Source organism: Scardinius erythrophthalmus (genome assembly GCF_964197995.2).
Source record: "Scardinius erythrophthalmus genome assembly, chromosome: 5".
Taxonomy (NCBI): Eukaryota; Metazoa; Chordata; class Actinopteri; order Cypriniformes; family Leuciscidae; genus Scardinius; species Scardinius erythrophthalmus.
Genome location: NC_138225.1, coordinates 16023339 through 16050995, shown reverse-complemented (window position 1 = coordinate 16050995; position 27657 = coordinate 16023339). Strand labels below are relative to the sequence as shown.

Here is a 27657-nt window from a genome sequence, read left to right as displayed (position 1 = left end):
ATGCTACCTACGGTGTATTTCACCAAAAGAGATAACGAAATGTGCCAGAAGACAGTAGATCTGTGAGCAAACTCTTATTTATTTCAGCATCCACGAAGTATGTTCTCGTGCTGTATGCACACACAAAAAGACGCACGCTCACAATTCATATGACTTGTTTTGATTTGTTGAGCAGTTTTCCAGGTGTCTTGATCGATAGTCGTCGTCTGCAGTCCTGATCCGCGCGGGATGGTCGAGACGCTGAGCATCGCCGTCATCGGAGCGCCTGGAGTCGGGAAAACTTCTATCATCCGTCAATTTATTTACAATGACTTCTCTGAGACTTACAATCCAACCCAAACGAGATACGTGTACAGACCCTCGGTCATTCTTAACGGTGTTATGTACGACCTGAAGATTTTGGATGTCCCGCCAATTTCCTCCTTTCCTTCAAGCCCTAGTCAGGTAACTTAACTGGTACAGCTACTACTAACAAAGTGCTGGATGCGTAAACACACATGGCATTAAGTGATTAATTACAGTAATAACATTCATTAAACAACATAAAATATAGAATAAACACATGGGCTAATGTATTCAACAGAGAAAACCTAAGATATTTTAGGCTACTGTAACAGCTAGGCGACATATTGTCTTGTTGAATGGGCTATAGGCCTAATATAGATTTTAAACGTAGCCTAAATGATGAGGTCATTCAACCTTTTCATCCCAAAAACATTTTTTTAAAGTATTTAATACATTTTACATTTAGGCCTACTACATGTAGTCTCGTTAAATCTATTGAAATATTTTCCACATAGCCTATGCTAAGTTTATTAAAACGTTTAAGCAATTTCACATTCACATTCACAGGCTACCATACACTAGTCATGTGGTTATAATTACATGAAAACAAAGTGGCCTATTTGAGCACTGGATTTAACATCACATATCAAATCAACCCCTGATGAACACAATTATTATTTGTCATTTAACCATGTAGGCCTATTGCTGTGTCTTTGAAACACATTTAAAACATCTCACTAGGGGCGTAACAATATATCGTGTCAATATGTTTTGGTGTCAGTAGCCTACTACATTAAACTATATAATGTATAATAATGCAATGGGGGAATATTTGTGTGTCCTGATAATGCCAAATCTCTTATGTTACCAGTAAAAAGTGGCTAACATTATTTTAAATATATCTAGTCAGTGGCCGAGTGCAATATTCGTCTAAAATAATTCTGAATTTTCAGCTTCAGAATCATGAATATTTTTATTTTGGTGTCTCTATTGTCCTGTGCATTGGGTTTCCAGCAAGTTTACACCCACAATGTAATATCATTTACACCCACAATGTAATATCAAATTCATTTACACCCACTATGTAATACCTATTCATTTACACCCACAAAGTAATATCAAATTTACCATTTTAATCAACAGTGCATTTTTTGTTAACTTTTTACCATATGTCTTGGAGTGTTGCAAAAATTTCGTATCGTGAGTTCAGTATCGTGATATGTATCGAATCGTGACACAAGGGTATCGTTACACCCCTACATGTCACTTGTTATTGTAATTTTTATTATTTTAAAATGATTTATTTCAATTTGAAATTTTTATGATTTATTTAGGCGTAACTATTAACTTTTCTCAGTAAACTCAAGAACCCCAGTTTGGTAAATCCTGAGGCTAAATTTAGGCTAATATTTAATGCACTTCATGTTGTTGATAACAAAGAATGTAATATATTTTCTTTCTCTTTGTATTTTTATATCAAAATAGTGCAATGTGATAAAGGAGTTAGGTCAAAAGTAATCTAAAAAAGTAATCAAAAAGTAGTCAGATTATTTCCTAAAATGTGTAATGTAATGTAAATGTGTAAAGTGGGTTATGTTGCTAATTACAATTTTTGTCATGTAATTTGGAATCAGCAACGGACTACAATTTGTAAGTAATCTACCCAGGACTGTTTGACTAAGTTTTTTATTAATTTATTTTTTTACTGCGTACAGTTCATGTCACGTGATTTGTGTGGTTGCGCTCAAACCATTAGCGCGTGTCTGCTGTCACTCGTTTTTTTATTATTATTTGGGCCTAAGAATCTGTATAAATGTGGTTAAGTTTTAAGGCACAGTGGAAGAGTTTTATTAATGAATTGTAAAATTTCCTCTCAAAAATATGCCACTTTTTTAGTGATGGAAATATGTTTTTAATGGGACATTGATTCTTAATCCACCAGTTTAACCTTGCACCAGTAAACTGTCTCTGGCATGCAATTATTCAAATTCACACTTTCCAATCCTTGGAAAAAAAAAAAAAATGTGTTGTTGTTTTGTTCTTGTAAACTTTAATCAAATAAAAGTAAATCTTTTACAGATCCATAAATAGATAGAGATTCCCGAGGTATGTTAGTGTATTGCTTCAGGAGAGAGGGGCTTTCCTCAGGAAAAAAAAGATCTCATTTTGGAGTATAGTTGCTATGGAGACATGGCTTGAACTGAGCATCTGTAAGCTTATTTTCTGTATCCTCCCTCTGGCAAATATTTCTCTCTCTCTCTCTCTCTCTCCCCCTGTCCTCCCCCATCTCTCCCTCTCATCTTTCTCTCTCTGTCACCAACACACTATTACTCTTCCTATTATTTTACAGTCTTGGCATTTAATGCACCCATCCAGTTATGCTTGTTAGAAGATCATCAAATTGCTAATGTTTTGGAATAATTCACAGTGGCAAAATAATCTGTTTTTGTTAAGGAAGTGTCAGAACTAGACACATCATATTTTGCTAGTATTTTTACCAATACATCTTCAGGTGTTCTTGCATCACTTGAGTTTTCTGTTGAAACCACCAACATATTCTGTCAGTCACCTGTAGCATGAAATACTTGCAGTGTTTTGCTCAATCCTTCTCTCTGAGATCTACTTGTCACTGGTTCTAATCCTGCTCAACTGATTGCAATTTTAATTTTTTTTAGGCTTGATTAGCTGTTTCATGTATGCATGATTGGAGCTGATAACAAACTCTGCAGGAAGGTAGATCTTTAGAAGACGCGCTAAGAAGTTATATGTAATTAATTTGTGCTATCATCATTTACATCAGTTTTAAATTCATTCATTTTGAACATGTTTTGATTTATCCAAAGCGATTTACAAATCAGAATAATTCAAGCATGCAATTAATCCAAGTGCTACTATGTCTAATTGCTAAATACCAGTATTACAATGCTAGATCCTACAAATCCTTACAAATCCAGACAAACCATTGCCGCTCAATTCTTAATACTGTCAGAAACTACATGCAAGACATGTCTCTTCAGAGCAAACTGCTAAAAAAAACAGAATACTGGCCTTTTCAAGAAATATGATCTTGTTCAATTTTGTATTTAAATGGTTATTCTTATATTCCCTTTTATGCAGTGTGTAATATAGCTGTTTGTGAATGTAAATATTCTGCAAAGTTGTAAAGTCGAAAGTGCACGATAAATGAAGTTATTGTCTCCCAAAAGAAAGAATGGACTCTGAACCGCCTATACCAGTCGTTTGTAATCCGAATCCCACTGTGTGACGGTTGTACGTCACTAGAAAATACATTTGCATATGTCTAATTTGTATGTTGTCAGCCCTCAAACAACTGGTCCTTCCTTCAAACACGTAATTTTACTTACGACTCCATGCTTTTCAAATCTCAATGTTCAATGTGGGATTCGCAAAACGCTTGCTCTTGAAAGATGGGTCAGTAGTAGTACCCAGTTTATTTGGACCAGCTTGCTCCTCAGAATCACAACCTGTAAGAATTATTGATGTGTATCATTTCTACCGGGCGTCAAAATCCGCAGTTTTGTGTTTTATATTGTGTAAGTTTATTACACGTTATTACTGTCTTTTTTAAATACTTCTGCTAAGCGGCTGTGGGCCACTATTACCTAAATCTATTAATTAATCTATTAATGCTGATTGTGCACCGCATTCTCATCCTTGGGCGTCATATACTGACGCTTTTGACATTTCGTCTACATCGAACGCACATGGCACCCTTTAGCGTCAATATGACACGCACAGAGCTTTGTTCGGTTATGGGTAGGTTTAGGTCTGGTGTAGGGTTAGGGTTAGACCGCTAGGAGGCGCCTTCTGGCCCATTTCTATCTACGTCTCATATTGACGCTAAAGGGTGCCATGTGCGTTCGATGTGCGAAATGTCAAAAGCGTCAATATATGACGCCCTAGGATGAGAACGGGCTGGATTGTCAGTCGTTCTTACTAATTTGAGGAAAGTTAAAGAATGGAGCAAGATTTGTGTTACATCAGTAATTCACGTTAGTGCTGGGCTATCATATGCACTGTTATTGATACAGTTCCCGCATGTGCACTGCAATAAATTAGAAATATACACATCTGTTTGTTGATGGACGTACAATTGTTAATGCTGATGGTGAGGAATTACAGATGCAACATCTCATAATGGACCTCAAATTGAGTAGTGTATCACTAAGCCCGTTTCCATTACAGATTTGCGCAAAACTTTTTTCCAAATGTCGACAAAAAACTTGCGAAATGATGGCGTTTCCATTAACCGATGTTATGCGACTACAACGTCATTTTTTCCTCTCGCGATAAGTCATTCCAAAAATCATGGCAACGGACTTTGTTAGGTTTATGTATATCCCAGCCACTGCACTGGCCATTATTATTAATCGAAGAAGACGTATGTGTGTTATCCAATCATTAATGGCAAGGAAAGCCCCTTATACTTGTGAGCGGCACATATGAGGTGTTTCTGGGTGTTTCTCCCTCATATCTGCTTCGAGGTCTTGATTGTGGCATTTCTTTGAGGTTTAGAATCCAGTATTCCTGTAATCTTTTATGAATTTAATAAAGAACTCTGTCTCGTATTCTGTCCAAACATACCGCGTCATCTACGTCAGCTGACCTGTAAATGCGCAAAAACTGTTTCCATTGCAGTTTTTCTAAATATTTCTTTTTCGAATTGCTTGAAAAACTACCTCCTGCGAGCGTAAAAACTTTTTTGCGATAAATGGGATTTTTTGCGAAATTGACGTGTTTTCATTGGGCGTATTTTTCAATTCGCAATTTCAATTTGCGCAATTTGAAGGGTAATGGAAATACGGCTGAGAAACGTCCTGCTGAAGTCGTCCTTAAGATGGAGGTTCAGGTTGAATAACTAGATATGGATTGATATGGTAAAATCGACGCCATCGTTACTCTCTTTACAGTGTTTACAATCGCTGAGCTGTAGGAAACCTCTGGACGCCGGAGCTGAAGTTTATTGTAATGGACGTTTTGTTTCCGACATGTGCTGCAAGTGGTAGACCATTTACACAGACTGGGCCATCTGACCAATCAGAGCAGATTAGCTCACGGAAAGGAGGGATTTAGAGAGACTGATTCATACGTCAAGTCGTTTGATAATCATTGAAAAATGTGGTGATGTGCAATGAATATTATAAGAAAATGAAAGTATTTTTGAACTTTGATGCATGTAAACCTGTTTTAGGAGACCTCCAAAACAAAATGAGCCTTTAAAAATAGCATAATAGGGGCACTTTAAGACTGACACAAATTCAACAAAATTATCTCCAACTCCCTTTAGGTTTGTAGGCCCGGCTCCAGCTTTGAGATGTAAGGTGGGCAAAGTGACATTCCTGTTCCTGGTGGACTGGAGTTTTAACGTTATTGTATTTTTTCCCCGTAATAGATTTTGAAACTTTATTTTATAACAAAAGGGGCAGGTCCTCAAAGGGACTCAATATATAAACACACAGGGCTTAACTCTAAGGAGTTTACTGGTTACTTACTTGCCCTGCCACACACACACACACACACAAACACAAATAATAAATATAAATAAAAAAATAGCATTTTATTTAAATATTTTATTATTTAATTAAATAAAGACAAGTAAACACTACAGTCAGTATAAAATAAGAACAAATGAACAAATTACAAGCAATAGCACTAATAAATTCAATAGAACAAAAATATACAAATAAAATAAACTGATTTCAGGTAGTATTCAGGTACGAAATACTATAATGTTTAAATTAAATATATATTAATCCTATTAAAGCCAAAGAATTATTCAGTCAAGATCAGATTTTATTTTATTTTGTTCTATAATTAACATTAATGACACAAGACATGCAGCTATTAAGCTACTTTCACTTTAAGACCAAATGCAAGGATCTGACACACATCAGATTTTCTCCCAACTGTTGCATTCATTTAGAGTTGTTTTTTTATTTTTTATCTCAGTTAAGACTATGCTTACGAGGCAAAATGGGCATTTTGCCGTAATTTTGTGTTTATTCATCCGTTTAAGACGCAAAAATGTAGGTAGGGCAGATTCTGGGTCTTAGCGCTATAGTTTATGTTAAACATTTTTGTAAGCTTTATTCTAATCGCTGAACATGCAGACACTTTTAGCAGAGGTCTAGTGTTTCCCTAGGTCTGTCTCCCTTTAGGTTTGTCATCGTCTGAAAGATTCTGTGAGGTTTACAGAATGCAAAATGCTACTTGTCAGGGTTTTTCTCACTTTATTTTCCCTGGAAGTCCTTTAGAGTAAATTCTCTGCATCGTGACCACTTCACACAGCTTGAAGTCCCACTCCAGATAGAGACCACCAAGGTCACCCCGGCAACAAGTGATTGTTTTAATTGTTGCTAGGTTCTTTATTGCATTGACAACAGTGAAAACACAATGAAAAAGAAAGATTATTTTTGACTGGAGATATTATTATAAACAAGGGATTGATCTTTATACATGGTGCCAGGGAATCAGAATCAGTGTAAGTGGTTTTGATGTCATGTCAGCAAAATGGAATTTAAAAAATTATGAACGCGCTGCAGTGGGGTGAGGTGGGGGGTGATTTTGGGGAGTTGGGCATTGCTTTCAGTTCTCAGAGCACATTAAGACACTGCAATCTAATTGAGCGGGAGCACACTGCAGCTTAACATCATTTAGCTCTCTTAAAGGCACGGATGGACTGCAGCACATGAAGGAGAAGGTGTGTGTGTGTTGATACATCTTTATTAAAATGCGTCTGGCTTCTTGTGACAGGTGCTAGTGTTTGCAGACATTTATGATGGGAAAAAAACAACAACCAAAAGGTCAGTTTCGATTTTTCTAACCACTAACAAATTCAGAGACAAAAAGTGAAGTATAGCTTAAACCCAGATGCTAATAAAAACTTTAAGAGAGTTTTGAATTCTTTAGCCAACTAAGAATTGACATAAAAAGCAACTGCTTGCTTCAAGCCTAAAAGTGATGCACTATAAAGCTCAACTCACTGTTACTACAACATTATGCAGACAAAAAGCATGACTGACCATTTATTTTAAAATTGTTGTTTTCAGATTTTTTGTGTGCAAGCAACATACTGTATAAATCACAAAAAAGTTATGTAATATAATTTCATATATATATATATATATATATATTATTATTATTATTATATATTTTTTTTTTTCATTTAGATATTTCAGACCTGTTTAGTTATGGTAACAATGGCTATTATCAAAGTAAATTTCAAGGGAAGTCTATTCCCTCGGCGGCCATATTTGCAACGCCTCTGGGCAGCTATTTCGGTCAACCAAGACCAAGTCCTATCTATTTGAATGAGGGAATCCTAAAATGTTGAAAACTGCTTGCTGAACTCACAATTAAATAACATATTTCAAATCAGCAAGAAAATCTAACTTGAACTGTCCCCTTAATGTTGTTTCTTATGCTCAAGTAGCATTAAAAAAGCTTGTTTTTCTGGCTAGACCCGCCAATGCGCATATAAGCGCCAGTCTCAGGTTTCTATGGGAACCGGAGCTTCTAACAGCAGCTTCAGCAATCACTGATTGGCTCTTTTATTTAGAAGGTGGGATGTATTACACCATATTGCGTGTTGCAGTTTCTCCCATTCATAAGTAAGAGGAGTGAACCGTCTTTCTATATCTATAGTCTTTGCTATTACAATGGTATGTGTAATGGAAGTGGAAGGTGTAATGCACAGGTAGTTTCCGGTCAGTTTAAGCACGTTCAATATTAAAGCGCTGCTTTCATTGAAGGGCGCACACACATTCATTTATATTTGATTTTTTTTCCTCCAGCTTTGACAGACCTGTTTAGTTATGGTAACAATAATTTACCATAATACCAATTCTCAATTCTGATTGGCTGGAAGGTGTGCATTCAAACCATGTAATGCACAGATTGTTCCAGTCAGTTTAATAACAGTTCTATATTACTGCACTGCTTTCATTGAAGCACACACACACACACACACACACACACACACACACACACACACACACACACACACACACACACACATCAATCACACAGAGAGATTGGAGATTGCGCTGTGCACACAAAGAAACAGAAACCTCTGCTTTACGTTGGGTGGTTCTTTGCCTCCACATTGTGCACAAGAATCATGTAATGCACATCAAGCTGTGGATTATCCCTGGCATATTCAATGCTAAAATATTCTAAAAAATGCTAGATCCTTAGATCTCCCCATAATGCATCATGGCTCAGCGAAATATGTCCTGTACTCTAAATCTCTGTACTCCAATGCAATGTGCAATAGTTTCACACAGATCTGCTGAGATTTATTGTATAGACAACTGTGAATAATAATTTTTGACTGCTTGGCAACTTTGGTTAGTGAATGTCACAGTTTGTTCGCATGATGCCATGGCAGATGGATCAGATCAAAAGCCAGCATGATTCAGGATTTCCTATTAATGCTCTAGTTCTCTGTGAATAATGACAACAGGGAGCTCAGTGACACATTCCCCCATGTCTGCAGCACTTGCTTGATCATGTAATGGTCCTCAGAATGTGATAGAATTAATTTTGCCCAGAGCCATGCACTTCCTCCTGAACTATGTTACTCTCCACTAGCTGAGGACATAATGTGTTTGTGTGCCTTGGGGATTTTGGTTGCACTTTTAGTCAGTGGAGTTTAAGAATATTAACTTTGGATTTTGTGTTTCCTGCTCTGTGCTCTGACACGACTGATTCTCAATGGCCGTAGGGTCTTGTTTCATTTAGCTCTGGGTTGTCACTTAGTGGCTTTGAAATTGACAATGCCAACTCTAATTTTGGGAATACTTTTTTATTGACATTGACTCTTCATTCCATTCTCTTCCTTTCATTCTATGGTTCTTGCTTTTTCTCTCAACTACACTGTCTATTTCAATCCTTTGATAAGGGTGATTTGTGATGTGAAAGATAATTTTGTTTCTTAAACAATGATCTGATAAATCTATCATTCTCATAGGTGTTTGAACTGCAAACGTGATTATGGTCTAACCAGTTTAGATTCATACAAAATATATACAAGTAGCCACTCACCCACAGCTTTAACAACTTTTTAAGCCCTCTTTCAACAGAAATAGAATCTTTATCGTGGAATATTCCTGCTAAAGTGAGATTTCTCAAGCTTTTGAATCAAATTTAAATTCATGGCTTTAAAACAAATGCAATTCAGCACTGGGTTGTCTCAAGGACAGATGTTCTCATTATTTTCGTCACGCCTGAAAGTGTAATCTCTAATTTAGGATGCATAGTCATACATCACAGTATCAGCGAGTAGTAAAAAGAAGAAGCCAATACAATAAATCTAGCTGTACACCTCAGCATAAAATTAAGAAATTTAATTCAGTAATTATAGCATCAATTATCAGGGACTGAATAACAAATAAAGATGATGCGTAATGATGTGGCATGTAATTATTTAACTCAGACATACAGTTATTTGTCTAAGTGCTTTTCTGGATTATTTTTACTTCCACATTTGGCACCACTGTATATTATGGAAGCTTGTTTCCGCCACAAAATAAAATAAAATAAAACATAATTGCGGCTTTTTATCTCACAATTGCGAGTTTACATCTCGCAATTCTGACTTTATTTCTCAGAATTGCGAGATATAAAGTCAGAATTGCATGAAATAAAGTCGCAATTGCGTGTTTTAAAGTCCGAATTCTGACTTTTTTTCTCGCAATTGCGACTTTATATCACGCAATTCTGACTTTATATCTCAGAATTCTGACTTTATATCACGCAATTGCGAGATATAAAGTCAGAATTGCATGAAATAAAGTCACAATTGCGTGTTATAAAGTCAAAATTCTGACTTTTTTTCTCGCAATTGCGACTTTATATCACGCAATTCTGACTTTATATCTCAGAATTCTGACTTTATATCACGCAATTGGGAGATATAAAGTCAGAATTGCATGATATAAAGTCGCAATTGCGTGTTATAAAGTCAGAATTGTGAGATATAAACTATTCTAAGGTAAAAAAAAAGAAAAAAAGTCCGTCTTTTTTTCCCCCTTAGAATGGGACTTTATATCTCACAATTCTGAGAAAAGATGTCAGAATTGCGAGATATAAACTCGCAATTATGTGTTATAAAGTCAGAATTGCGTGATATAAAGTCAGAATTGCGTGATATAAAGTCGCAATTGCGAGAAAAAAAGTCAGAATTCTGACTTTATAAGACGCAATTGCGACTTTATATCTTGCAATTCTGACTTTATATCTCAGAATTCTGACTTTATTTCACGCAATTCTGACTTTATATCTCACAATTCTGAGAAATAAAGTCAGAATTGCAAGACGTAAACTCGCAATTGTGAGATAAAAAGTCGCAATTATCTTTTAAAATGTTTTATTCAGTGGCGGAAACAAGCTTCCATAGTATATAACCTGGCTGTTTCATATATAAATGAATGCTGTGCTGAAAGAATTTGTTTTGTCTTCAGTCACGAATAAACAGTTGGCTTAGAAAGAAATATTCAGTATTAGGTGAGAAAATCAATGCTTATATGCTGTTAGAAAAAACGAATTTTAGTCTACTCCTTTATTTAAACCGTATTAAAGGTAGGGATAGCAATAGCAAGCTAGCTTTGAAAGCATAAGATCCCACCCTCTCTTCAGAGCGTCTCCAAAGCCACGTATCCTCAATAACACTGCCAGAGCAGATTCTGCAAAGCGCCATTAAATTATCTCATGTCTCAAAGCACATAACATAATGCAGATTCATTTCGGCGTTGATAGTGTTGACATAGAACGTCACGGGTTGCCATCTTTTTATTGCGGTAGTTATGACATGGTGTGAAAGGACATAGGCTTGTTGGTTTGCTTCAGAAGGGAACTGTAAAAGGCTGCTGCTGTTTGTTTGTGACAAATGTTTTGGTTCTGAGACTTCCACAGAAGATACATGCACATTTTTGCATTTTTATATGATTTTATTTATATTATAAAATTATATTTAAAAAAAATATATATATATCAAATGTAAAAATAATATAAAAATAAAACATTTTAATGTATAAACTACATTTTTAATTTCTTTCTTGTTTCTGTTTTAGCCTAATAGTATCTATCCGAGCTGTCCATTCAGGAGAACATCAAACGCGCACACGGATCAGATCACATGTTTTCGTGAACTCACTTGGCAGCTTTCAGCAGCACAGTTACCCATTCAGCAATTTCCGGTGGACATCTTCCAAAGTCCCAGAGATCTTTTTCCTTAAAGCGGATACCTTCCTTGCCCAGAGGAGAATGCTGAATCATGATGAAAGTGAATTTGAATGTGTCCTCTCTCTAACTCACACTCAAAGGGGAGAACGACACTGTGGCTTGACAAGGAGAGAGAGACAAGCTTCTATTTTTAGCTTTCACGGGGATGGCAGTGCATCTGAAACATCTAACAGGCACACTGATGGAGCGTTTATGTCAGAACAGTGCTCCACGGAAAAGACCAGAAGCTTTAAGGCTCGTGTTTAATTGACAGGGATTGGTTTTGCCCTCTAGATCCATAGTTAATGCCCAAAACCGGTGTAGATAATTGCTTCAATCTACCAATGATCACTGAGCTAGAACTCCATGAAATCTCTTAGAATGTTGAGTTTGTGCTTAATAGGGTCTGAGAACTGTCATATTTCCCAGTGGAGACGGAGGGTAAGGCATATGCTTTTGATATGCAGGAAATTGAAAAAGATGGAAAGAGCAAATGAGAAATGAGGGGGGAAAGAGAGAGACTTCATATTCAGCATCAAGGACTAAAGCTAAAGACACAAATTCTCTCCCCTTCTATATTTTTGGTTTTACATAAGATCAGTCAGAAGCTGGAGCGTGTGATAAGAATGCAGAAAGTGAAAATTCTGTCATGATTTACTGTTTTTGGAAAAAGAAAAAAAAGTCTGAGGTCCAAATGCTGTTTTTGACCCATCATTGTCTACACCTTATTTTGTGTTCTGCAGAAGAAAGTCATACTTTTTGGATTAACATGAGGGTGAATGAAAATGATGGTGAATTTTCATTTTCAATTGAAATATCCCTCCCTTGTCGGTTTATGCTATAATGATTTGCCAGTGTGTTTATCTGCACGCCTGGTTGCTTACATTATTACACTAATGAGTGAGTGTTAATCTCAGTGCAGCATCAGAGGGGTCATCTCTGAGTGTAAAATATTAGCAGTGTTCTGCTTTTCTAACATCGTAAAAGGATGAAGGTAATTATTCCCCTGTCAAGACGAATGTGCAAACACTGTCTTTGCTACAGTCGGCATCGATTTTCTTTACAAGCAAGATCAGCTTGTGACGAATGGCTTCAATTTGACTTCCCCCTCTCACTCGATTTTTCTTCTGTTCAACCCCAACACACACACCCACAAATGCAGACCACAATCAATATGGCAATTAAAGGATCTACTGGAATTTCACCAAATTCTAGCTCTATCCGGCACAATCACTGATTCTTTAGAGTTTGGTTCATATAGGGATGTTGTGTGGATAGTCTTGTGACTTTTGACAGCATGAAGTCTTGTCCTTTTTGAAGCTCAAGTTATGATCACAGTGTTTTGCATTGACAAGTGTATTTAAAGTCAGCGTGAAATGGTAATTGCGATCATCTTTTCTTTCCTATTGTGATATATATCAGAGTGAAACTGCTTCTCGAAAAAAAAAACAGTAGGGTGAGACTTGATTTAGTCCATTGATTGGATTGTTTTTTGTTTACTGATTGATGTGACATGTTAATGGAGGTGAGAGGTTTCGAGATGAAATACATTTTTTGATAAATAATTTTTATAAATGATGGATAAATCATTTATAACAAACAATGCAATATTCCATTAAAAAATAAGAAGAATTAGAGTAATAAAATCCATTCCACAGGGACTTTAATAACGTGTTAGTCTCATACAATCCGGGTCTATAAGTAGTTGAGGCGTTACTGTATGAACAAATAATCAATGTCAAACAAAAGATGTTGCACATTTATTGTTGTACAATATTCATTAAAAATGCACGCCAATGCAGATCATGTTAAAATCATTCCAATATCATATATCAAATAATACAATATTTAATGTCATTCTATGACATGATGTACTACATCTGATGCTGTAAATGAATAGTGGAATTGATATTCAGTTCATTTCATAAGAGCTTCCTTAGAAGAGGGGAAGGAGGGAGAATGGAGCTGAGGTCACTGTGTCACGGTTGAAGAAATTTGCTCGCTGCCTCTTTCAGCTGTCCCTCATTCAGGGGTGATATGTAATTACTGTGGGTAAATCATTACTATTCATTGGCTGCAACCTTACCAGTTCTCCCCCTCTCTATTGAACTAATGAGATTGGCCCTATAACACACCAGCATACAAATGACAATAGACACACACACACACCTGAGTGCATGTTGTGCTCTCAATGCCTTGGTCAGAGTATAGATAGCTGCCATTACGAACAAAGAAAACTGTTGTACAAAGAAATGTGATTCAACATAAATTTGTGCTATTTTCTTTACTTGTTTATGCCTTTCCTGTGATTAAACTCACATTCAGTTATATGGGCTTCTTTCATGATTACCAGCAGAGACCTAGTGCTTCATTAATTAAAGGTTTGTTCAAAACCTAAATCAAAATTTTTTTGACACATTTCAACAACATTTTATATTGTTTGGGCTATGTATTTTATTTCTCTCTTTTTCGGCCTTTTTCTAGAAATAAAATGTATTGCAATTATATTATAGTTACAGTGCTGGTCAGAATTATTTGTCCCCTTGGTAAATAGATCAAAGATGGCTGTAAAAAAAAATCTGCATTGTTAATCCTTTTGATATTTTATTTTTTTAAAAATAGCAAAAATCTAACCTTTCATTGAAGTAAAATAATTGAAAGTGGGGGGGAAATCACATTATGAAATAAATGTTTTTCTCCGAAACACGTTGGGAACAATTATTTACCCCCTTTTATAAAATCCTTTTTCCAAGATAACAGCTCTGAGGCTTCTCCTATATGCCTGATAGTTTGGAGAACACCTGACAAGAAATCAGAGACCAATACTTCATACAGAATCTCTCCAGATCCTTCAGATTCCCAGATCCATGTTGTGCTTCTTCTCTTCAGTTCAGCCCACTAATTTTCTATAGGGTTCAGGTCTGTGGACTGGGATGGCCATTGCATATGCTTGGTTTTGTGCTCAGTTACCCATTTTTGTTTTGATGTTGATGTTTGTTTTTGGATCACTGTCCTGTTGGAAGATCCAAACATGGCCCGCTATAAAATTTGTAGAACAGGCTGTCAGGTTTTGATTTTTTATCTGTTGGAATTTGATCGAATCCATGATGCCATGTATCTGAACATGATGTCCAGGACATCAGGCAGAAAATTAGGCCCACAGCATTAAAGATACAGCAGAGTATTTCATTTTACACATTGGGTACTTTTACACATTGGGTTCAATGCTCAAAGGAAACAAAAAAGTTTTTTATTTTTTTTATTTTTAAGGAGTACAAAAGGCTTGATTGCTTCATTTTGGTGGATATTTAAATACTTTTACTAATCCTCATCTAATCAATCTTAGCCTGCTTTAAATTTGTTGCTACGCTTGCATAACTAAGCTTACATTAAAATGTCTTCATTCTGTCATTCATTGCGAAGTCTTGTGTATGTCTGTACTACATTTCTGAGCCTTGTATCCTTGTTGTCCGTGTCTTGGTTTTGATTGGTGGTGGGCAGATCGAGGCTTTGTGGAATAGGGTTAGTTGAAACAAATGTGCTATATTGTGTCAAGGCTTCGACACCCGTCTCCACGGTGACCCCTAGTGGTCAGAACAGTGTAAATGCAACAATTTTTTTTATAAATTGTTTTGTTTGTTCTAAATGGCTCAGCTAAACAGGCCAATAAGAGACTATTAACTACCATTACTCATTTTAATTATACTAATGTCTAAATAAAACGTCTACAAATGTATAAAACTGATCAGAAATCAGGTAAAACCCATAGACACTTGTTCATTGGTTCTCAGTGACTCCTCATATTAATGGGTTGACTTAGATCATCGCCCCCAGCGGTGAACCATTGAAAATTCGAAGTGTTTCGAAACGTTCCGAAACAGTTATGACATAATGAATCCCCGTTTACTGAAATCACGTGACTCTGGCAGTTTGATACATGCTCCGAACCATTGATTCGGAACAAAAGATTCATGAAGCAGTGTTTTGAAATTGCCATCACTAGTTTTGATCTTTTGCTTGTTGCCCTGGATTTCTCTGTTTGCCTGTTCCTTGCCTGTCACTGTTTGGACTGTTTACCCTGTGCTTTTGACCTCTTACCTCTTTTGGACTATGATTGGGATTATCCTTTCGATAAACTACGTTAGGAGTTTCAACCTGTGTATCTCAGAGCGGTACGTGACACAACCTTGCTAGGCTGTACAGTTACAGTTTCTTGACCTTAAATGTTTTAGTTCTATGTAACCTAACTGCAACCAAAATGCAGCATCATGCAATGTGGTAAAAATGTTTTAAATTTGATTGGAAGATATTTGCACATTGGCCTCCTAACATTGCAAATAAACAAGTAATTAACTGTTGTTGTTTTTCCAGCAATCAATCAGTCATCATCTGTTTGATTAAGTGTTTTTGTCTGTCTGTTTGTTTCCATCAGGAGTGGTTGGATGCGCGGTGTAGAGGAGTCCGCAGCGCTAACGCCTACATTCTGGTCTATGACATCTGCTGCGTGGAGAGCTTTGAGTATGTCAAGATGATCCGACAGCAAATTGTGGATAACAGGTATGACAGAGCTCGTTCGGAAACTGAAATTACCCACCTCAAAGAATAATAGAGAATGATTATCATGTTATAGTAGATCCAATAAAAAGACATTCCTTCTGTTATTGTTAGAGTGGGACCAACTGTGGTTATTGAAACCCTTTTTTACTCAGCTTAGTAGCACATCAGCACAGATTAATGTGAATGTATCAGCTGCAGTGACAAACTACTTATTGGTTTTGATGTTTTTAATAACAGTTGGCCCTTGTTTCCCAAGCTGCTGCTGAGATAATAAGGTGACATTTGAGAATATGGTTGAGTGACAGTTACAGGGCATAGACACTGTAACCATTCACTAGAGCTGATAAGAATATAATAGATGCCAGTGAGAAAATCTTTTTACATATGCAGGTCTTGTGCCCATAAATTGTGTGCAGCATCATATATTTACATAAAGGCCTTATGTGAACTGAATGAATGACAGAAAATGCAGCCATCTCAACCCTTAACACTTTCCCTCGCCCACAATATCAAACCTCTGTTTTACAAATGCTTCACGTTCTCACTGCATTTCTCACTGCATCACTGCAACATACATCTCCATGCATTCTCTAGTTTATATATATATATATATATATATATATATATATATATATATATATATATATATATATATATATATATATATTTAAAAACTAGAGTTAGCATGGAGATGTATGTTGAATGTATACTCAATATACATGCAGCTGAGGTAGAAGATCTCTCAAAAGTGTTCTGACTAAAATATGGACTTGAAAGGTTTGAGAGATAGCGAGGGTGTAGACAGGAGAGCCATACTGAGAAAGCACAGATAAACCGTATGAAGGGGATAAATCAGTGTAAAAACATGGCACAAGCAGCCAGACACGGACATGACGGATTGGTGTGTAGACTTACGAAGCACAATGGAATTGGTGTGTGACAGATTATTCACTTCTTTTGTGCTGATATTACTCACTCACATTCTCTTCTTTCTCTCTATTTTTACACAAATATTGAAACACATATATAACAGCATAAATCCTCAGTATTTGACGGAACTGAAATTATCAGAATCGGAATAATAACAGTAATAGTATTCATTTTAATATTAAAATGAATAAGATGGAATGGCCTTAGGTCCTCAATTACACTTAATGTGTTAAATTAAACCATATTTATGATACGCAATTTGTGTACACATGGTCCCATAATTTGTTATTATATAAAGATACTCAAGGCCTATATTAATTGGCCTGACATTTATTTAATAGCTACATTTATTCATATAGAATTTTTTTCTAAGCAAATGAGAAAGTGCAATCTCTCAATTTCATTTGATCTCCTTGTGCACCATTGAATTGCCAATTAAATGTATTACACTTTTTCAATTGAACAAAATGCACACGCTTGCGTTTGAAGCCCCCTGAACATGAAACGCTTTCATTCTCCATTATGTGTGAGTGTGACCTTCAAGCAGTCAAGCGAGAAAGGACACACATCATCATTCTCCAGCACACATTATGAGCTCTGTGCCTTTTTTTGTAGAGAGTGACAAGGAGCTGAGAGGCTTTTAATGTTTGTGCGTGTGTCCGTGCATGTTTGCTGAAGATAGTTTGCAAACATGAACAAATATTATGTTCAACATAAATATCATGTCAGAAATGGATAAATACTCATGTGGTTGGTTTGTTTTACTTGATAATTCCCTCTTAAGCCTTTTTTTCTATCGCTCTTCCCACCTCTCTGTCTCTTTTTTTGTCTTTCCGTAAGAGTGGGCAACAGTAGTGAGGTGCCAATCCTGGTGGTTGGCAGTAAGCGGGACCTTCAGCGGCAGCGGTTCACCCAGCGCAGGGCCGTGTCTGTACTGGTGAAGAAGACCTGGAAGTGCGGTTATGTCGAGTGCTCCGCCAAGTATAACTGGCATGTGCTTCTGCTCTTTAAAGAACTCCTGGGAATAGCCGTGGCGCGAGGACTGCGCCCAAACCACACCTCTATCCGTCTCCAGGGGGCATTGCAGAGGAACCGCTGTAATGTCATGTGACAGATATGTAGCCTTTTTTTGAATTTATGCTTATTTAGGACCAGTTTGTGTTTTCAGATTTTCCGTGTTTTCTGATTTAAACTGGTCCTAAGTCAGTATACTTAAAGTCAACTTTGCTGAACCACGAGGATGGAGCTTTGGTGACAAACTGTCAATCGAAATGGCTGGAATACTACCACCTAGGGGCCTCTGTAACTGATGCATTCATCTGATGGATTACCTTAGATACTACTGATTTCACTTTTCTCCAGCGCTCTCTAACAAACAGAAAAATGGAAGCAGATAAGGGGTTTTTCATCTTACCAAAGTCTGTCAGGATGAGAGTGAGATATTGCATTGGTCTCAAACAGAGTATAATTTATTTCCTTTGATTTAGATTCAGATGCTGTGTATTCCAGTGTGACAGTTTTTAACTGTTGCTTGGAAACTGCGTTTATGAAGGGATAGAACATAATTAGGGTTTGGGAATAATGATGAGTGAAAGTTTGAGAACCCTTTGGAATTATCTGTAGTTACAGTGCCATTTAAAAACAGCAACAAATGAGATGATATACCTTTTTAAACCTGTTATAAAGTTCTTATGTATCATGGTCATCTTTAGATTAACATTCAGAAGCAATGGCTTCAACCAAAAAATTCCCTGCCATACTCCTCATTGGCTCGTTTCTCTTTTGCAAAACTGCTTCAGGACATTAATATTGAAAGAGCTGCACACTTCAGATCCTGCCACAACATTTCACATCATAAACCTGACTACCCATATGCTGCACCTCACAGACAAACACCTCTCTATTCTCCCATTCCCTGTGTAGTAATTCACTGGTCCACCCTACAGAGACCCGGCAAAAGTGTGTATAATATTTGTACAGTGTGGTTGGGGTGACATTTTCTTGTTGGAACAGCTTTCATTTTAATGGCAAAATGAATGGTTTTAATTCTTTCTGATGAGCTGTCCTTCCATGTACACCACTCCAGTTCAGTGTTTTGTCCCATGGTTGATATCTGAACAAGGGAACAGATGCCTGCAGATCTTTGTCTGCTATCCTGGACTTCCTTAAATCACACTCAATCAGACAGATGTAACAATGGCAATGAAGTTCTTCTGTGGGTTCACAATCTACCTGAGTGTGGATTTGTGAAGGCCGTAGTCAATAACTTAACACTTAAGCCTTACATCAAAACACTTCCTCTGAAGCCCATTGGTATATTCCCAAACAGGGGTCAGCCCTATGTTCCCACATTTCTAAGAATTTTTTTTTTTACGATTTGTCTAAACCCCAGTTACGGGTGGGCTCAGGGGTAGGCCATTTGTGGGAACATAGGGCTGTGGGAACATAGGCACGCTCCCCCAAAACATACTATATATTAACTGCATTGTAATTTACTCACATATGCCCTGCCAAATCTAGTAACAATGGCAAACATCCTACCTCCTAAATATAGATCATTGAAGAAATCAGGCACAAAATAAAGTCTTCCTCTGGCAGGATAGTGAGGTGTCATGTACAGATTTCAGCAAGCATGTACACATGCACTCGAAAAGCTGTGAGAAGTGATGATAAAGCTAACAGATCCTCTGGGGCTTCCCTAAACCTGAAGATTTCTGCTGAACCAAGATGCAGAGGAGGCTTTCGTCTTTTACTGCAGTGGACTGCAGTCTGTATGGCACAATCCACATCCTCTCTGGAGGAGCATTTCTGAATGCAGAACACATTAAAGTTAATGTGGCTCGTTCAGTGTCTGCAATGAGATTCTGGGGGTTAGCTTTTTCTATGCTACACTCTTCTAGCGTAGAGAACATGTAGACGTTTGGCCTGAGCTTCAAATGTACTGATATAGAGATTGTTCTCTGGACATGTACTGATAGTCGGCACGAATGATTGGTTGGCTGTGTGGAAGTGTTGATTCAGAGCTAGAGCTGTCGCACTGCTAGACTGAGAAAATTGATGGTCCCCGAATGCTTTGCTATTTTCATTTTCCTAAGACATATTTTCATACCAGACAGAGTGTGCACAGGAGAACAATCCCTCGTTCCTCGCAAATGCAACTCTGACAGCCATCTATGCACTTGTACACATCTTACATGACTTAAAAGAGCTGAGGACGTCTGTCAGCAGATGGAAACATAAATAAGTTAGTAACTTTGGTCATCCCTCAGACTTTTTTTATCATAAAGAATCTGTTTTCTGTTCAATGGAGCTGCATGCTTTAATTGGCAAAACCTAAATCATTCAGGGGTAAATTGCACTGACGCATATTGTATGCACCTACATGAGTGAGTGCAAGCAGATCTTTGTAACAGAACTTGAGCATCGTTTTTGTCTTTTTTTGTATAATGTTAGTGTAAAGCTTAGCATGTAGTTAAGTGTAAGTGATGGAGATGCAGTCAGGTTAGTGTTCTAAAACAGCAGAGAGGGGCTCATACATTTGCATGCCACACAGTGTTATGGTTGTGGACTGAGGACTAGACAACATGTAGCAGATGTCATGTTCTTGTGGAATGTGTCCTGTGCTAGTAATGTTAAAGACTGAACTTTCAGACATGCTGAATATGGATTCTCTTGGTAGGACTGTCTGATTTATTTATTTTTTATGTCAATTTGTTTTAGATTTTAAAGGGCTACCTGCTTTTTCTAATATGAAAACAAATGTTGTCTTTTTAGTAGTTGTAATGTTTCATCAATGAAAATTTAATAAACCCTTTCAAACGACGTCTGAGCTATTCTCCTCGCATGTTTATACATCACGTGTGTCTGATATCCCAATCTAAGTGCTTGTACCTCATTTGAAGCTCTGTGGCGACATCAACTGGTGAGATCCCAAAACATCATATGTTTGAAGTCTGCCGGACCTATTCTATAAAACATAATGCAAAAATATAAAATATTATATAAAAATATAAGTTAGCACAATGCTGCCTTTCTATACTTACCTTATTCAGTTCTAGACCAGTTAAAAGAAAGAAAAAAACGATGATAGTAGCCTACTAATAAATAAAAAAACTGTATAATAATATATAATAAAAAAAAATATAAAATAACAATTACCAAATTAGTTTAAACCTATTTTTTACAGTCTATGGTTTGAACACAGTTTACACTTAACACCCACGCTGGTAAATATGTGAATGACAAATAATAAATATTTACTTGCTTACAGAGAATTAATGGCAGACACTGTCCTACATTTCCATGATGTAATTTTTTTATTTTTTTGGTCATATTCAAATATTTAATATAACACTTTAAATAAGGTGTCCACGTTACACGTGCTACATGCTAAAATAAATAAAGTAGAATAGTTCCGTTCCTCAAATCTGATTGGATAAGCTAAACAGTGCTCCAAGAGCGTGTGTATCTCTCCGCTTGTTGACACACACACAGTACTTCAGCTGTGCGGAGTGAATGAATGCGAAGCTTGCTTGCAGTTAGAGGTTATTAAAGGTGAGCGTGTGACCGTCCCGTATTGAAAGATGGAACGCTCATTCCTCCAGTCAATATGAAATATGATTTGTCCAATATTTTTGTTCACACATTCACAAGGTTTCTCACCAGTGTGAATTATGTGGAACGGCTAATAGAAATCCTGGAGTGGAGTTGAAGCGATTGTGTGATAACAGAAAGCTTTGAGATGAGTCACCCCGCTCCACTTAGGCTATTGGTTCTAGTCCGTTTGGCTTTTGTAGGACTGTTTTCCCTGTCGAGAACTTGCTGGAAAGATTTAAGTTCATTTAACAGCGGAGCTAATAGTCCAGCAGAACGTGATATTATTTGCATGTACATAATACATAACCTTAAATAAATTAAATATAGCCTAAAAAAGGTGTCTACGATAGAAAACATTTTTAATGCACTTTATTATTAAGCACTTTCTTTGCATTACTCAGTACGTACGTATGTTTGTTTAACATGAACAGTGTAGAGTAAAATGCGACCAATTGTATGATGAAGAAACTCTGGAGGTATGCATGTGTGTGTAGTGCGCGGGTGATTTCAGAGCGCGCGCTCCTCTCGCGCCGCCAGTGGTCGTCGCTCCTGCTCTCACGCTCGCTCGCTGTTCTTCATCTCTCTATCATCGGGGAGAGTGCGCTGTTTCTCTCTCCCTGCCCCAGACCCAGACCCTCCTCCCCCGGCAGCCCGTCCATCTCAGCGCATCGGCGGAGAGTTTATGGGGAGAGTGGCCGCTCCCTACAGCGGCCCCGGCAGGATCGTGTCCTTTCTCACAGCAGTTCCTTCTTGTTTATCCTGCAAACAGCAGCAGCGGCGGCGACATCATCATCACTCTGCGGCAGTGGAGGACCGGGGCAGGAGGAGGATGAGCGAGCAGGGCAAGAGTGGCTCGTCCACGCCAGCGAGCGGGACACCAGCCCCGGGCTCGGACACGTACAAAGGCTGGCTCTTTAAATGGACTAACTACATTAAAGGTTACCAGCGCAGATGGTTCGTGCTCAGCAATGGACTGCTGTCCTATTACAGGTAACGATACGCGTTCAGATGCACGCATGGTCTTGTTTATCTTGCACCTGTGTTGGTGTCATTATTACAAGAATGCATATTTGCCCATAATTGGGCTATACTGGCCGACCAGTGTAGGGATCTGTCATGTCAAGGCAGGTCATGAGAGCTGTCAAATACACATGAGGACAATCAACGCACTTCATGTGCGCGTCTCTAGTGTATACAGATGCTGCTAGTCCATCCCTCAAAACTCTCGACTCATTTTGCCACCATGTGTTTCTCTTAAACCAGTTCCTCAAATGTCATTATGAACGGATAAACTACTGTCTAATAAATGACAACAGTACGCTGTGTTTTTATTAGCGCGTCAGCTAGCGCTCATGCTAACGTCAATGGATATTCTTATTCTGCGATCCTCTGTGACGCTTGTGTTATGAGAGTCGTTGCACTTTAATATTTGACAACCGACTTCTCCGTGTGTATGTGGGCGTGTCTTACAAATTCCGGTCTAATCATATTTCTGGCTTGTTTTTGTGGAGAAATGGGCAAACCAGTCATTTATTATGGTCCGAATTCAGCTTCTGGTCAGCTACAGATGTGGTAGCCAGTGTTAGCTTTTAGCCAACCATACACCAATCCAGGACATCCTTACAAAAAATTACCATGGTAACCAGTTTCCCTTAAAATATAACAAAACAACAATACTGTAATTTAGTCAAAAGTGACTTAATTAAAGTGAAAGGAAGAATCTAAAAAGTCGTTTTTCGAGGATCAACGTATATATATATATATATATATATATATATATATATATATATATATATATATATATATATATATATATATATATATATACTGTATATATAAACCACATTTAGGTCATTGTGTTGTTTTTTTGTGTGTGACATCATCTCGAATGACAGGGGCTGAGATATCTGATGATGTGAAGCCTATGTATGCAGTGATACAGTTTCTCTTTAAAATTTAAACCTCCCTCACATGTGTCACCTGTGAACTCGGGCAGTTCCACCTGTTGTTTAAGAGGCCCTTGAGCCAGCAGTGGTATCATGTTTCATCTCTCCCTGTGTGTCAGGAAGACATGAGGAGCACATGAGTTAACTCTCACAGAACCTAATTACTATGGACTTTTAATTGCTTCATTACCACAGCTAGGTCTGTCCCATAAGAGAAACATTTAATGATTTAGTCGAGCAGAAATATTGCCTGTTGAAATGTGTAAGTGATTGCTCATTATGTACCGTGGATGACGATATGCATACAGGACAATATCAATATCTCTTACCTGAGCTATGATGATTATAATTGTCGTAGAATGTCCTTTTAGTGGTGATTTTGTGGTTTCTGAAATATTGCTTAACAGTGGGCTTGAGATTATTGACCTTTTTAGCAGACTTTATTGCCCTGTAGCATGTTGAAAGTATTAGGAAATAGACCTCCTGGAAAGATGTATGATAAAAAAAAACCTGTACCGCTCCTTATCACAACTACTGTAAATAGAAGTCTCACCTTGAAGTCCTTGCATTTACAAGAACCTGTTTGTTTATTGTAGAATGTGCGTTTGTATTAGCCGGACCAGCCTGAAGTTTTTTTTAGGCTGATTTAAGGTAAAGAAACAGAATGTATGATGTTGTTTATTTCAAATATAATTTAAAATATCAGTTTTAGCATCCTTTGACAAATAGTTTTGAAGATTTTGGTATTTTCCTTTTCAGGTTGATACATAGAACATATGCTACCTTATGCTACCTTCAAGTGCACCTGGGAAACTTGTACCTCAGGGTCGGGCGTTCTTCATTATGACATGTCATGCATTTATGTCGGAAACATAACATGGAAGTAGTCTAAACTACACTAAAGAAATATGTTGTGAAGAATAAACCTATATATCTACATTTGAATTCCAAATGATGACAATTATTAGTTTCTATCACCTTTTTGTACATGGTATCACTAAATGTGAAGCAAAGTGAGTGATTAACATTGAGTGATTAAAGGGATAGTGCACCCAAAAATGGAAATTTTGTCATCATTTCCTCACCCTCATGTTGTTCCAAACCTGTATGAGTTTGTTAAACACAAAATGAGGTTTTATTTAACAAAGTTCGGGAGGAGCAGGTTCAGATAATTAACCAAATTATGCACAGCTGGAGATTAATCAGTAATCAACTCAATGACAGAGTATAAATTCACAGCAGACCTATCTCTGTTCATTGAAAGTTTGTCAGCATCCCTCCTTCACCCCATCTCCTCACTTACAGTTCCATCTACTCTTACCAACTGGGGGGAGTACTTTGGGTTCGGGCCGAGCTCGGAGCCCTCCCCCCGGACAGCACGCCAAATACGAATACACTTATTGTATTAATTATATGTAGATGTGAACTCGTGAAATAAAATATTTTGAAGAATGGTGGTAAGACAGTTGACGGTAGCCATTGACTTCCATAGTATTTTTTTTCCTCCCATTGAAGTCCATGGCTACCATCAATTGTTTGAATACTAACATTCTTTTTAATATCTTCTTTTGTGTTCCACAGAAGATGAAAACTCTCACAGGTTTGTATCAACATGATCAAGTAATTCCTTCATTTTCATTTTAGGGTGAACTATCACTTTAACATCATGCGCTACAGACTTGCTTACCACTCACTGATCTCTATGTAGATATATTAGTATCTGGAGAACAGTGACTGGATCTAAAACCTTCAGATGACACACAGCTCATATCTCTATCACTGTTAGTTAACGAAAGCGAAACCACACACGAAAATCCGCAACACCTAGGCCAGAAGACACACGTTTGTGCAGCGCTGAACGGCTCTCTTGCACTGTGTGATGTGACAAACAACTAGTGGTCCAGTCCTGTTCCGTTCACACAACGTGCTTTCCGAGAATGCGGTTGCGAGTCCTGAAAACGTGCAGGTGTGAGTTCGGCTATAGAATGCGTTTGTCAGTCCCGTAATTAACTGAACTGTGTGTGAACGTAACCATATTAAGGACTCAAAACAGGACTGAGAACCGTATTCTGTTGCTGTGTGAACGTGGCCAAAGGTACGAGTTTCACAAGTGCACTTGAAGGCAGCATAAAGGACTTTGGTATTATCCAATGCCATTCAGTCTTCAAAATTCTACCTACCAGCTTAAACACCAATCCAGCAAGGCATACTGAAGACATCCAGGAAGTGTTTGAGAGCCTTTTTGTTGTCAGAACTGTATTGTTATCAGATGGTCATGAGGGTCATCGTGATAGCGTCATGGAGCAGATCTGTAGTCAAGCGGCTAATGAAATGAGGGCAAAGGCTCTTGTAAGAGCACTGAAGCAATACCCATCATTCCGTATCTCTACTGGGCAGCCCCTGTGAGCCTACTGACTCTTCACACAGTGGGCCACCGGGTTTCCACCCTCTCTGGAGAGTCTGAAGGGAAAGCGACACTGCTGACTGTGAAAGAGAAGAAGCGTCTCTCTTGCTGCTCTCCTCTATTAATAGTCTATTATGGTGGAAGGTGATTGCAGTGGTGTAAGGCTAGATCTGCTGTCATCGGAGAGCTCTGGCAACCTTGCGCACGTAGCCAACACAATGAAGTGTCTGGATAACGTGCTGCGCTAATGTCTGCCAAATCAACCTGCCAAACACGCCGTTACAGAGCCAGAGAGAGCAACAGTAAATGTGCGAATATGTTTTAGAGCCAGTGTATGACAACAGTCATTAGATTATGAATGGTTTCTTACTAATTCCTTGGAATGATTGGAAGAGTAACTGTTCTAGTTAAAGGGATTGTTCGCCCGAAACCTACATTTCTGTCATGATTTACTCACCTTCATGTTGTTCCAAATTGAATGACTTTCTTTCTTCTGTGGAAATATGTTGAAAAAGAAAAAAAGAGATTTAGTAGAGGAGACTTCTGGGCTTATGATAAAGCAAAGGATATGCTTTAGATGTGAACCTGTATCCCTGGCCTGAGTATGTGCACTGCATAATGCACCATTGCTCAAATACAAGAGATGTATGTCATGCCTACATTTTTATTAGTCTATTAGTGGTCAATATATTGCAAGTCAAGCGAATGGAAAGATTTGTACAACTCAGGCAAATCTGCTTCATGCTGCATGCGAAATATGCACAATTACAACATCACAGCACTTAAATGCAGAGAACTGCCAACTCGGACTCTCTGGGTGGCCTCTGTATCAGCAATCTCTTATTTTCAGCTTATATCAGTCTAACCGGCCCCAAATGGTAATTTTGATAAGAAATCCACATTTAAACATTGTGCAACTGAGCCAATACAATATTCTATTGATATAGCACAATTTTATTTCTCACTATATTTCATTAAATATTTCAGATCATTGTATCAATATTTGTATCTATTTGTAATGCGTGTTTGGGGTTGGTAAGATTTCTTTGAAAAAAGTCTCTTATGCTCAAAAGTTTGATCAGAAATACAGTAAGGATAGTAATATTGTGAAATATTATTACAAGGTAAAATAACTGTTTTCTATTTGGTAATTTATTCCTGTGATCAATTAATTAAAACAGAATTTTCAGTGTCACATGATCCTTCAGAAATCGTTCAAATTTGGTGCTGAAAAAAACCCCACGTTTCTTATTAATTGTTTAGAACTGACTTTGTTTTTGTGGAAACCTTGATTCATTTTTTCAGGATTCTCTGATGAATAGAAAGTTCAAAAGAAAGTTTTTAAAAAATATATAAATCTTTGTAACATTTTAAATGTCTTTATCTCACTTTTGATCAATTTAATGTGTTCCTGCCGAATAAAAGTATTAATAAAAAAAACTTGCACTTGCATTTACACTTGCATTTTTGGTTTTCTGCCCAGTATGTTCATCATTTTTTAATTTTGACTAAGAACTTTCATTTGTCTTCATATAATTTCCTATGGTTCAGTCAGTGAAGAAGCATCTTAGTGGGGGATGAGAAAATACTGGGAGTTAAAAGCCTGCTGACTCCTCTAACAGCACAGTAACAAGAAGCTAATGCTTTTTTTCCTTAATCGGGCCATGTACCAGTTCATTCTGTTTGTCCATTAAT

At 37.4% G+C, this 27657-nt stretch overlaps 2 protein-coding genes across 4 annotated transcripts in view; both read left to right on the top strand.

Annotated features, from left to right (window-relative positions):
- Positions 1–18127, top strand: rasl10a (RAS-like, family 10, member A; the record flags this gene model as incomplete). The annotated part of the gene is made up of 4 exons (XM_081365775.1): positions 1–62; positions 213–444; positions 15962–16086; positions 17857–18127. 4 exons carry the CDS (start codon positions 1–3, stop codon positions 18125–18127), a joined length of 690 nt encoding a protein of 229 aa, XP_081221901.1.
- Positions 18128–21538: 3411 nt separating this feature from the next.
- Positions 21539–27657, top strand: part of osbp2b (oxysterol binding protein 2b) — a 71224-nt gene continuing 65105 nt past the window's right edge. For 2 of the 3 annotated variants that reach the window (XM_081366466.1, XM_081366465.1), the window contains exon 1: positions 22128–22602. In XM_081366466.1, the coding sequence (XP_081222592.1) occupies positions 22295–22602 (308 nt within the window). In that variant the 5' untranslated portion in view covers positions 22128–22294. Of the gene's footprint in view, positions 21571–22127; positions 22603–27657 lie in introns of those variants that run through there. The other variant, XM_081366467.1, reaches the window with a different exon arrangement.